General features: G+C 39.5%; 1 protein-coding gene across 1 annotated transcript in view; it reads right to left on the reverse strand.

Moving 5' to 3' along the window:
- Window positions 1-12509, reverse strand: part of LOC126094869 (nuclear exosome regulator NRDE2) — a 190092-nt gene that overhangs the window by 56982 nt on the left and 120601 nt on the right. Inside the window, exon 10 of the mRNA XM_049909500.1 lies at window positions 3025-3138. Coding sequence (XP_049765457.1) covers window positions 3025-3138 — 114 coding nt within the window. The remainder of the gene's footprint in view (window positions 1-3024; window positions 3139-12509) is intronic.

Here is a 12509-nt window from a genome sequence, read left to right on the forward strand (position 1 = left end):
GACTAACCCCCAGCACGGACATGCAGGAAGAGAGTCAATAAATTTCTGGAAAATACTGACAGGGATCTGAAGCCATGTCAACTCCAGTGCTGTAGCCACTTGCACTAGGTTTCTCAGTTGAGGATCCATGTGGAAAACAGGCAGATTGAGGTGGCCCATAGAATCTCAACTGGTTTTAAGTCTGGAGAGTTTGGTAGCCAGGGGAGTACAGTAAACTCACCCCGGTGTTCTTTAGACCATGCACATACACTGCAAGTTATGTGACTTGTTGCATTGTCCTGCTGGTAGATGTCATAGTTCAGAGGAAAAAACCAAATGCGTGTAGGGGTGGACTGGTCCTCAAGCATAGATGCATGCTTGTATTGATCCTCCCAACTTGGACCCTTTGGACAATTGTAGAGGGGTGTTTGCTTTCAGACTTTTTACACTGATGGGAGCATAAAACGTGATTCATCTGAAAAGACCACCTGTCGCCACTCAGTGGAAATTCAGTTGCAGTTCTGGCATGCAGACTCAAGCCTTCAGCGGCAATGAATAGCAGTCAGCACAACTGCATGAACCAGGTGCCTGCTGTGGGGGCCCATGAGCAGCAATGTTCACTGAATAGTTGTTGAGGAGATACTGTTGGTAGTGCCTAGGTCCATCTGTGCAGTCAGTTACATGTCTATTCACCCACACACTCCTCCACACCTGTCATTCACCTCTGTCATCTACGACCTGTGATGCACTGCAGTTGCCTAGGCATCGGTTTTGGATAGTGCCATTTTGCCTTTGACTGTTTCTTTAACCACAGTGGCACATGAACAGTTTAGAAACTTAGCCATTTCAGAAATGATTCCACCCTTGGCCCGAGACCCAATGAAACGGCCCTTTTGAATGTCAGACCAATTGTTCCATTTCCACATAATGACGATGACTGTTTTCTGAGTTTCCTGACACACACTATACACCCTCCACTGCTAGTGCGGCCACCGCTATCTGTGAGTGGTTATTGCACGCTGACATCGAACACAGGTAATGATCACATTAATGTAACTGGACCATGTAATTTCATGGAATTCTAATAGAGGCAGGTAGAGCACTTTTTTAAGTGCTGTGCTTAATGGTATTATATGACAAAAATGTAGAAGACCGCAAATCTCACAGCATTATTACATTATGTTCATTTGATTCCACCTAACAACAAAGATCTTTTGGTGCTAGTGCTATCTGCATGAAAATACAGAAGCAGATCCACCACCTACAGCTGAAGAAATTAATAAGGCAATAAGTAACCTGAAAAACAACAAAGCCAGTGGAAAAGATTCTATTACAGCTGAACTTATTAAATGGCCACAACTAAAAATTATAACTAACCTTCAGCTCATGTTTGAAGAAATATGGGAAACTGAAAAGATACCAGAAGGCTGGAAAGTGGCTCTCATCTACCCCTTGCACAAGAAAGGTGATAATCAAAATGTAAACAACTACAGATATTTTTGTTGCCAGTGGGTTATAAAATATTTTCAACAATATTACTCACCAAGGTAGAAGCAACAGTTGATAGCCATTTGGAAGAATATCAGGCTGGATTTAGAAAGAGCAGATCTTGAGATCTTGCTCAGAACAGATTTTCAACCTAAAGTCTATAATCCATCACAGACTTACTAACTCGAAATGTATAGCTGTAACATTTATAGATTTTAAAAAGGCATTTGACTCAGTTGATTGGGAAACACTAGATACAGCGATCAGAGAATTTGGCATCAAATCTAAATTAGCAAACCTTATTCGTGAAACACTCACAGATACCAAATCAAAAGTAAAGTTTTGGGGTGAAATATCAAAGGCATTCAACATAAAAACAGGTGTAAGACAAAGTGATAGCCTGTCTCCACTCCTCTTTAACTGCATAGTAGAGTAAATAGTAAGAGAATGGAAGGTATTGAAATTCACTGTTTAGCATTTGCAGGTGATTTTACCATTCTTTCTGAAAACCTAACATATGCTGGAACACAAATCAATCTCTTACAAGAAATAGCCAACAAAGCATGTTTAAGAATATCTGTAGAAAAAAAACAAAATTTATGACAAATATAAAAAATGCTCTGGAATTCCTAGCACCAGATATTGGCCAGATAAAGATGGTAAATAAATTTAAATATTTGGGAGAAATTATCCAGGAAAATGGCTTAGAAAAATTCGCCGTAGAAGAAAGAGTACATAAAATGGAGAGAGCTTATGGAATAACTAGGAATGTCTACAACAAAAGGTGTCTGTCTAAAAATTTGAAGATACAGCACTACAACACAGTACTAAAACCAAAATGTCTTTAAGCAAATGAATGTTTAGTACTAAACTACAAATTACACAAACCTGAAGTTCTAGAAAGAAAAGTCATTCGCAAAATATACAGCGGTATGGAAATTAAGAAGCAATAGTGAAGTTTATCGCAACACAGAAAACATAAATGAAACACTACGAAAGAGGTGACTGCCATTTTTTGGACACTTATACAGGATAAACAGCAACAGGTTAACCAAACAGATTTTTAAATATCTTTGGGACAAGAAGTCAATAATAGCCTGGACTCAAGAAGTCAGAAAAGATTTGGAAAGAAACAACATAAGTGAAAAAGATGCAATACAAAGGAAGATTTTCAAGAGGAAAGTGTTAAAAATGGAAGGATTCCAAGGCAAGAGGGAGAAGAACACAGGGTCAAAATGGTTGGAGGAGAAAAAAAAGATACATAATGAAAAGATGAAAGAATACTGGAGGAAAAAGAAAGAACAGCAAAGAAGGAAGCATTGAAATTGGTGTGGTCCTTAGACGACAAAACGAAGAAAGAAAGAGGAAGAAAAAAGATCTTTTACAGCAAATATATGCAGAGAAAGAAGGGAAACTATTTTTTTTATAGTAAGTATGTCTGTTCAGACTACACTATGTTTCTTACAAAAAATAAATTTTTACTGAACAAATACCTAGAAAGTTTACCTGTATCAGAAAAAAGAGGGTATCAAGGCTAAGAGTAGGAGAATTACTTACTTGTTTGAGGATATCTTTGACTGAAGACCGTAATTTACGATGATTGGATGGCAGTTTGCAAATCCCTGATTGCTCCAAAGACACCATTAGACGCTCAAATCTCAGCCACCATACCTACATCATAGATTGAAAATAAATGTAAAATCTGCGCATATTTGTTTACTTATTATTCTACAATGTGTTTTTTAAGCACAACATTAAATGTAGCACAAACAATAACATGTAATTTACAGACAGACATCTAAATTATTAATGAAATCAACTGTGTCATTTGTTGCAAGAAATCACAGAAAGTAACACCCTACTGGGACATTCTGTAACTGTGCGATGGAAGATTTGCCAGACTGCTCCACAATCTCAATTTGGAGATGGAGCTTTACCCCACCTATGAAGAGTGTCCATGCTTCTGCCATGATTGGTGCATATTCTGTTAAATGTTGTCCATGTTCTGTGTGACTGGTCAAGGGCACAGGGTTTCTTTCTTATGCATATCAAGTTCTGGCAATGTGGAAGGCAAGTCTGACCAGTCTCATTCCCATGAGTCAGTTAAGTTGAACTGAAGCATGTGCAGTTCCATGGCTGTTTTCATTGATGATTTTCTTGACTGGAGCTGTTTTCTTTCTATGATAACTGTATCTTGATGGATGGGGAGTTGCGGGTTGCCTTGTATGTGTTTAAACTCGTGGAGTAGAGCTGCTTTTTGTTAACATCCAGGTGTTGGTATATACGGACAACCATTCAACGGAGGATGATATTACTATACCACTGATAATTCTCATTGTGTTTTTCAGCTGTGCATCAAAAGTTTGTGTGTGCACTATTGAGCCATAGAGGAGCACCATATTCCACAATGGAGTAGATTAGTTCAAGTGCTGAAGTGCGCAGAGCTTCAGCAATGGAGCCTCAAAGTTGTTCACAGCTTATTTAGGATCTTTTTCCTTGTATATATCTTTGCAGTGACACTTTCTAGATGATTCTTGTAGGACAATGTGTGTGATACCTAGATTTTTTGGTTGCTGACTGTGGTGAAGTAGTCTGTCACTAAAATAGAACTGGAGCTGTCTACTTGCCACTCTGTTGCACAAATGAAAGTAAGCCATCTCTGTCTAGGGGGGATTGGTTTCAGGCTATCTGCCATTATCACCTGATCAGATGTTAAGATGGCTTCTTCAAAATTTAGATGTCCCACAGCCAGCACTCAGTCATCGGCATATCCAAACTTAAGAGATCTAGTTTCAGACATATCAGACATGTACAGATTAAACAGGAGTGGTGCGAGGCCAGATTCCTGAGGTAGTCCATCATTTAGTGTCTTTAAAGAGCTTATCGTGTTGCCCAGTATGACACGAAATGATCTTCCAGCAAGCTTGCTATTAATAAGTTGGGCTGTTCTTCTGCATGGTATTATTTGAATGAGTTTGTAGAGAAGACCATACCTGCATCGGTGTCACAAGCTGCTGAGAAGTCTATAAATGCAGTGATGTTTTTATGATGTTTTGAAAGCCTGCTTCGATGTAGGTCATGATTGACATTATCTGGTCTGTGCAGCTCCTTTCTGGGTGAAAACCAGCTTCTTTGGTCGGAATTTTCTTAAGTATTGACACTCCCAAGTAGACGGCATACTGAGCTAAGAAGAGCTATTTGGCAGTAGCTTTCTGGTTCATTGCTTGCTTTTCCCAGTTTAAGGCTATCAATGCCATTAGACATTTTCATTCCATTTGGGAGTCTCCCTCTCATCACGATGTCAGTAAAGAACTCTGATACCCATTGCTTTGGTATGTTTACCACAGTTCAGGAGGAATTAAAGATGAATTCCATCTGGCCCTGGTGCCTTTTCCACTTTTTTTAAGTGCCTTTGTTATTTCCTGAACACTATTCGACTGGGAAAATATGGTCTGGTTGGAGCTAGATGCCTTCAAAACTGTGAATTCATGTTTCATGTGGATGGTGTGTTCTTTGTCCTGTGGGGTTCTTGAAGTAGTCACAATGTGAATCGCATTCCTGTCTCAAAGCAAGATCACTTAACCTCATGCATCCTTAGGACTTCCACCTAATTTCTTTAAAAGTGCCCAGGCTTCTCTGCTAGATCTTTTGAAGTCCAGGTTCATTACTATTTCTGCCCATTTCTCATGTCGAATCACCTCCAATGGGCATATCACATCATCAGCTGCTTCTCCATCCCCTCCATGAAGGAACTTCTTGTATAGTTCTTCAAAGTGAGCATTCTTTTGTGGCAGCGTTCGTAGCGACAAACACTTCGCTGTAGAAACGGCTTACGAAGTCACCGCCACACTTTTAATAGCGGGCCGACCGGTCCGCTGGAACAGTGAACAGAAAGATGAAAACCCAAACACTCTGATTAAATAAAAGTCAGTACTTATCTTTATTAAGGAAGATACAGAAACACAGTAGTGAACTCCGTGTCTACAGAAATCTGTCTAGTTCGAGTCGGAGCAGCTAGGTCAGCGTCGGCTGACGACAAACAACAACTCTGCTGCGATGAACACACAACTGACTAGCAAGTACACAAATCGGTGGCGAGTATACAACTGAGCGGCGAATACAGAACTGTCCTAGCGCTCGCGGCTCCAGCGCTTAAGAAGCCAGAAGCCAGCGGTGGCGCGCGCAGACTTGCGGCGATTTCCTGTATCGCTGGCGCTGCTTATGCGGACGGCGTCCGGACTTTGATGCTGCCAACCTTTTGGCAGCGGGCTCGGTTGGCATTACTGGCTAGGATATAACACATTCCATGCTGGTATGTACTCCTTGCAGAATCGTCTAGGGATGACCTTGTTTGCTGTTTCAGTCACTGCTCTTGTGAACCTTTGGTAGCTTTCCACAGTGGGTGAAATCCATCCTAATCATTTGTCAAGGTGGTTGGAGAAGTTCTTCCACATCTTCTTAAAATTCCATATTGGAAGAGGATAGAAACTGATCAGGGGATGTTTATTCTTATTTCAATTAGAGCTGGTCAATGTTGGCTGTGTGGGAAGTCTTGAAGTATTCTGTGGGTCACTTGCAGCAGTATGTTCTCATCATATTTGCTTACAAAACACAAGTCAGGGTTGCATTATAGGTTCCAAACTGCTGATTTAAAAGATCCCTCCTCTCTTGCATCAAATAACAGAAATAGACTATCATCTGCCCAAGTTGCTAGTGTTTCACTGTTGTTATTGTTGGTCCTATATTTCCATTGTATGTGGTGACAGTCAAAGTCCTGCACACAGACTGCTGGATGGAGCAGTAGAGGCAAAGTTTCACATGTCCATTTGATGGTAGGGGGTTTATATATCTGTTACTGATAGTTATTCTTCCCACTTTGATGATGACTTCATGAGTGGTGTCGGTGATGAATGTCTTAACCAGGTGGATATGTTCCACACAGGAGCAAGGATATGTAGTGACTCTCTAAGGACAGTGATATGTGGCTCCTAACAATTCATACCCTCTTTTTGTTAAGTAGTTTCACTGTCAGTATTACATTGATGTCTGAGAATAATGCAACAGTGACAGGACTGTCGTTAATTCACTAGCACATTTTTTATGTATGTCTCATACTTTAGTTCTCAAATATTACGGCTTTTCATTTGTAAAAATGTAGCTAGTCCCATTTTAGACAATTCAATATACTAAGAAACAAAACAGTTAAATAAATTTGCAACATTAGTGCTGTTCACAGAGACTTCAATACACTCAGGAGTTGAGTATAACAAAATTATTATTACTTATTTATCTTAATTTCTAATGTGACATGATACAAACCATCATAACATTCTTTTCTACTGTGCCACTCAACAACAGTACAATAATAACAGCCAGCAAAAGATCAGCATTCACAAAGAAATATAAAAAAAAGTCAATGAAAGTAATACTGTCACTTTATACAGCAGTAATTTCGAGCACATGGGATTGGAAAATAGCTGTGCCTGATATTCAAAAAAATGTCTGCCTATTTAATACAATCCACAACATTCTGGGTTGAGATTTTACCACAGCAAAGGACTAAAGGAAAGATAGAATCACTGATTGTGAAGCATTTCTCGATGTACTGTCAATTGGTAAGACTTCCTTCAATTCATTTATGCAAACAGCATTCAACAGTATACCAAGCTTGAAGCTCCAGTTATTCTTAAATCATGTCAGCTGTGAACATCTTCCCAGTCATTTTGGTGAGGTCAGAACCTATCTGCAAGGTATGGGCAGCAGTAAAATGTGGTACCAACATTAATATTTTAGTGTGCAACACAATGTAGGTATTGATGATTAAAGTCTCCAACCACCAGAATGGACAGCATAATCCTCTTTGCCAATCAGATACAATATAGTTAATAAAGGCCTCCTGACACAATGGTCAAGGATATTACTACAGAAAACTGTATTTCCAAATAATATGTTAAGTTTCTGCATCAGAAATATTTATAATTTTTCATCAAGACTGGATTTCAGCACCCTGGTCTGTGTCCTAATTATGTATCACAATCAGCTATTCGCTAGTGCAAATCTGAATAATTATACTGGAGGAAGCTATGTGTGCTTATGGGACATCCACTTTTTCATTTTTGTACATGCAGACAAATGTAAAATTCATATGTTATGAAGAGCACAGTATAGACAATCAAAACACCATTCAAACTTGTCTCCTTCAACTGTTTAATTTTCTTCATTTCAGTCTTCACACAAGCAGTAAGTATAGTTGATCTGGTATATGTCAGTGTACTGTAGCTGGCAGTAAAGTGGATGCCAGTGAGAAAGAAATGATATGTCCACTTGAATCACATGCAATGTACCAAGTGGTAGGTTTCCCACAGGAGCGACACTGCAAGCGAAACACCCCTAGCTGCCAAGTCACATCATGTGGTATGACCCTTCTCCAGGGGTATAAACAAAAGAAGTACAACAACAGGAGTATAAAGGAATGAAATACAACAGCTGGAGTTTGTGTGTGTATGTGCAGTATCGGGGTTAACACAAGTACCACCAAGTGAAATCCCTGACAATTCCCTAATTTCCAGACAAGTTCTAGAATATTTCCCTGGCAAATTTTGAGATCTGAGGGTAAGTAAAGACGTAAGTTGGCAATTCGTCTTTGCATCTATGGCTCAAAACACGATATTGCCAAACGAGGAAATATCTAAATAAAACTTGCAAGCAGATGCAGTTTCCTAATGTGAGCGAAAATCTCAAGTACAGATCAACATCTTTTGTAATTAACTGTTTTTAGACAGAGAAAGCAAAGCAAATGGTATGTGTGTTTTATTAACACAACTGATGTTATTTTATTTCATAAAACAAAACACATCTGGTGACAAAAATACACTTTTCCTTGGAGTCGCACGACTGATTTAAAATACTTTCACTGATTTCAGAAATACCCTCAGAAAAAAATAGGCCTCTTGAAAGAAATATATATGATGGGGAAGAGTTACGTAAACCAACAATATAGGTGTCCACCAATAAAATGTTGGTTCTACTATGTTCTTTGCTGTTGGTTATTACCCACTGCATTACATCTATTATTTTACAGATATTATGTGATTTATCTTTTGAGAAATATTTGAGTACAAAGCATACAAACTGCCAGCAACAGCCATAACTTTCTTCTTTTTCTTGTCCGTACTTTGTAATATACAAACTACTTTCAAAGTTCCAAAATGTATTAAATAAATAAAATGTCTATAAAACACCACACTTTGCAATGTACTTGCGGTGAGACAGGCGCAATTTCTGAAATCTATTGCTCATAGCCTTTGGCCTGCTGAGAAGCACTGCAGTCCTGGGTCCACGGATAAATCACAAAAATCCACTGCATTATGTCACACACAAACAGATCCGGCATGTGGGCCAGCTATTCAGGAGTCACAAACATGTTGAGTCACAAGCATGTTGATGAAATGGGACCGCAGTGGTCAATCCATTCTTACAGATAATTTGGGTAAATACCCTGAGAATCAATAATAATGAGGATAGGCAGCAACTCGCCATAAAGATGATCACTGAGCCACAGACAGGCATATAGAAAAGACAATCACACTCTCAAAAACTAAATTTTCAGCCATAGCCTTTGTCAGAAAATGAGAATACACACAGATTCACACAATCATTCAGACATGACTCATAATACACACAGGACCGCCATCTCTGGCCACAGTGTCTACTCTCTCTAACAATCACATCAAAGCAAACCACTCCTCTTGCCTCCCTGCCTCTCATCTGTAGCTACTAAGCTAAAAGCCACAAATGGTGGCAGCACTGACTGCAAGCTGAGAGAAGTGGTTGGAAGGGGAGGAGCAGTAGTAATGAACGAGTGGAGAAGCAGCGCACGTGCTCAGCTGCACCCAACCAGTGTTGATGCATGACGTCTCAATAAACAAATCATTTTATCTATTGAGACAAAAACAAGGTTTTTCTGGTGTTTTCTTTTTTTTCAAATTTCCCTGATATTTCCCTGATTTCTCTGATACATTTGAATTTCCCTGATATTCCCTGATTTCCATGATTTCCAGAACCTATGGCAAACTTGACTATAGTCACAGGTACTGCTCTAAACTGCTAACCAACCTTACGACAACAGACCTCGCTGTGAGATGCACTCTACACTAGCTTTCATGTTACTCCGAAAAATTGGCTTTTGGGCTGCGCACAGTCATAATTTCATACTTATAATTCAGTATCTTACATTTGTGGCTGTTGGGCAGATGTATTGTATCCACAACACAACAGTGGCAATTAGAAAACTGCATAGGCAATGTACCTGCAACATACAAGTGCCAAAATGACATGTCAAGATGAACCCATCACTGTTAGAGTTATTACAACGACAACAGCTGCAAACAGCCATGTTACTACAGCTCACAACATCAGGCAATGCTGCATAGTCTACACCAATTATTTCCATGTTACCAACTTTTTTTCCCTTCAGAACTGTCTAGAGAGCACAAATTTGTCTGGCCCCATTAGCTGAGTGATCAGTGCAGTGGACTGCCACGTCAAGGGGCACAGGTTCGATTCCCGGCCGGGGCAGGAGATTTTCTCTGCTTAGGGACTGTGTGTTGTGTTATCATCATCATTATTTCATCCCCATCTCCAATGTGCAAGTCGCCCAATGTGACATCGAATGCAATAAGTACTTGCCCTCAGCGGCCGAACTTCCCCGAATGGGGGGCTCCCGGCCCACAATGCCGTATGCTCATTTTCCATTTGTAAGCAGACCCAGTGCATCCTGTGTAGACCAAGATCAAGACAGAGATTCTTTTATATCCGTTAGGTTGCCTAATGGACCGAGAAATGGTAATGCGGGTAATGCTGATATGGTCTGGAACTGTCTGCATTTATCTATTTATTTAGACAATTCTGGACCATATGAGCATTGCCTTTATCACTTTTTCTCAATCATTAAGGTAACTGAAACAGATATTTTTAAGAATACCTATCTTTATGTTGTTCTTCGGAGGATGCAGTTGATCTACATATGAAGCTGAGTCCCTAGACAATCCTGATAAACGCCATAATCACACTTGTCTCAGAAATAATGACTCTGTCCACATGATACAAATGTCATGGAATCCTGAGACGGACACACCCCATTAATTGACTTTCAGAATTGAAAGCAAATAATTTCTTTTATAAAGAGTTACAAGTGCATCAACATCTGTCATTGACTGGAAATATATATGGCCCTTGGTTCACCAGTCTTACATCAGCATAATAATTGTATTCCAACTTGAAGTGGCAAGAGAGGGAGAGAGAGAGAGAGAGAGAGAGAGAGAGAGAGAAAATTACATGGATGTCAGATACAATCAGCATATGAGGAAACTGTCCCTTCTTATCACTGATCCACTGGAGGCAAAAAACACATTCGGACTAGGTGCTTTCCATATAATTGATTTCTAATTAGATGAATGAGTTAATCTTATTTCTATGAGGTGCCATTCAAAGAGGAGAATGAACTCTGCATACCATTTTTTATGTTGTTTGCATCGGGATTATAAGAACTAGATCAAATGCAAAATGAGAAAATGATGCCTCACAAAATTTCCAGTGCACAGGAACCCCCACTGGTGGCAGAGCAGAAATCAAATGGTTATCCTGGATTATGTGGAAATTTCGAAATTATGAATGGACGGGTCATCATCAACATCAACCCACCTCGCACTCAAAATGGAGAATAATATAATAATAAGACTGACCTATTGGATGCTCAAATACAAGTTCACTGCCCTTTGCCATTTAAAGTGTCCCTGCAATCTTACAGCAGTACTTTCAACAGTTGATGTCACAATGGGTTGGTTGACATTATTATTGCTAGCCAATATAAATTGCCTGACAAAAAAGTGAAACACCCAGAAAACATGGTCAGAAATGAATGTAACTTTATACGCGTATGCACCATTGGTGTGTATGTAAATGATGAAGAGTTGCAATTCTCTGATACTGGTGGAACAGCTACCAAAAAGCATTAGTATTGTTTGCATTTAGTGTTGTTATCAGGCCAGGTACAACATATAAGGGGCGGGAACAATGTCAGAATTGTCACTGTGAGGGACACAGAGTAATATGAGGCAGTGTTATCAGCATATGGCAGATACTGAAAGAGGGCTCAATGTGCATCTTCATGCGATTGGCTGGTTGAATCCTGCAGTATTCAGATTTTTGGGCCATTTGGATGTGACAGCGGCCCGACGTTGGACTGCATGGTAATGTTAGAGCAGGAATACTCAACATCAAGGTTCTGGTCGAAAATGCCTGACCACCACAAGGGAGAATTGCCACACTGAGCACCAAGCATATCGTGACCCCTTCACATCTGAATCTGACATCCCAGAACAAGCATCTCCTTAAGCATCTGACTGCAAATAATATACGAGTATTGTTCAAGTCACAGTTTGAATTTCTTAAGAGTTCTGATAGAGAAAAGGCTATTTACACTTTCAGTGATAATGTACTTAAATCATTAGATAATAAATTAGAGGCTACTGGCATTTTCTGTGACCTGTCAAAAGCCTTTAACTGCGTGAACCACTAAATTCTCTTAAGTAAATTAGAATATTATGGTGTCACCGACAATGCTACGAAATGGTTTGAGACGTATCTATCAAACAGGAAACAAAGGGTGTCGTTACCAAATACCTGTGCAGTAAGCAGTCAGTCTTTATCTGACTGGGAATTAATTACATGTGGTGTTACTCAAGGTTCCATCTTGGGTCCATTGCTTTTTCTTGGGTACATTAATGACCTCTCATCTGTTACATTGCCAGATGCTAAGTTTGTTTCGTTTGCACATGATACAAACATTGCAATAAATAGCAAGTCAAGTACAAATTTAGAAATAGCTGTTAGTCAAATTTTCACTGACATTAATAAGTGGTTTAAAGCTAATTCACTGTCAGTAAGCTTTGAGAAGACCCACTATATGCAGTTCATAACCTGTAACAGATTTCCTTCCAGCATGTGTATAACATATGAAGACATGCAGATCGAAGAGGTCA

Source organism: Schistocerca cancellata, chromosome 8, assembly GCF_023864275.1.
Source record: "Schistocerca cancellata isolate TAMUIC-IGC-003103 chromosome 8, iqSchCanc2.1, whole genome shotgun sequence".
Lineage (NCBI taxonomy): Eukaryota > Metazoa > Arthropoda > Insecta > Orthoptera > Acrididae > Schistocerca > Schistocerca cancellata.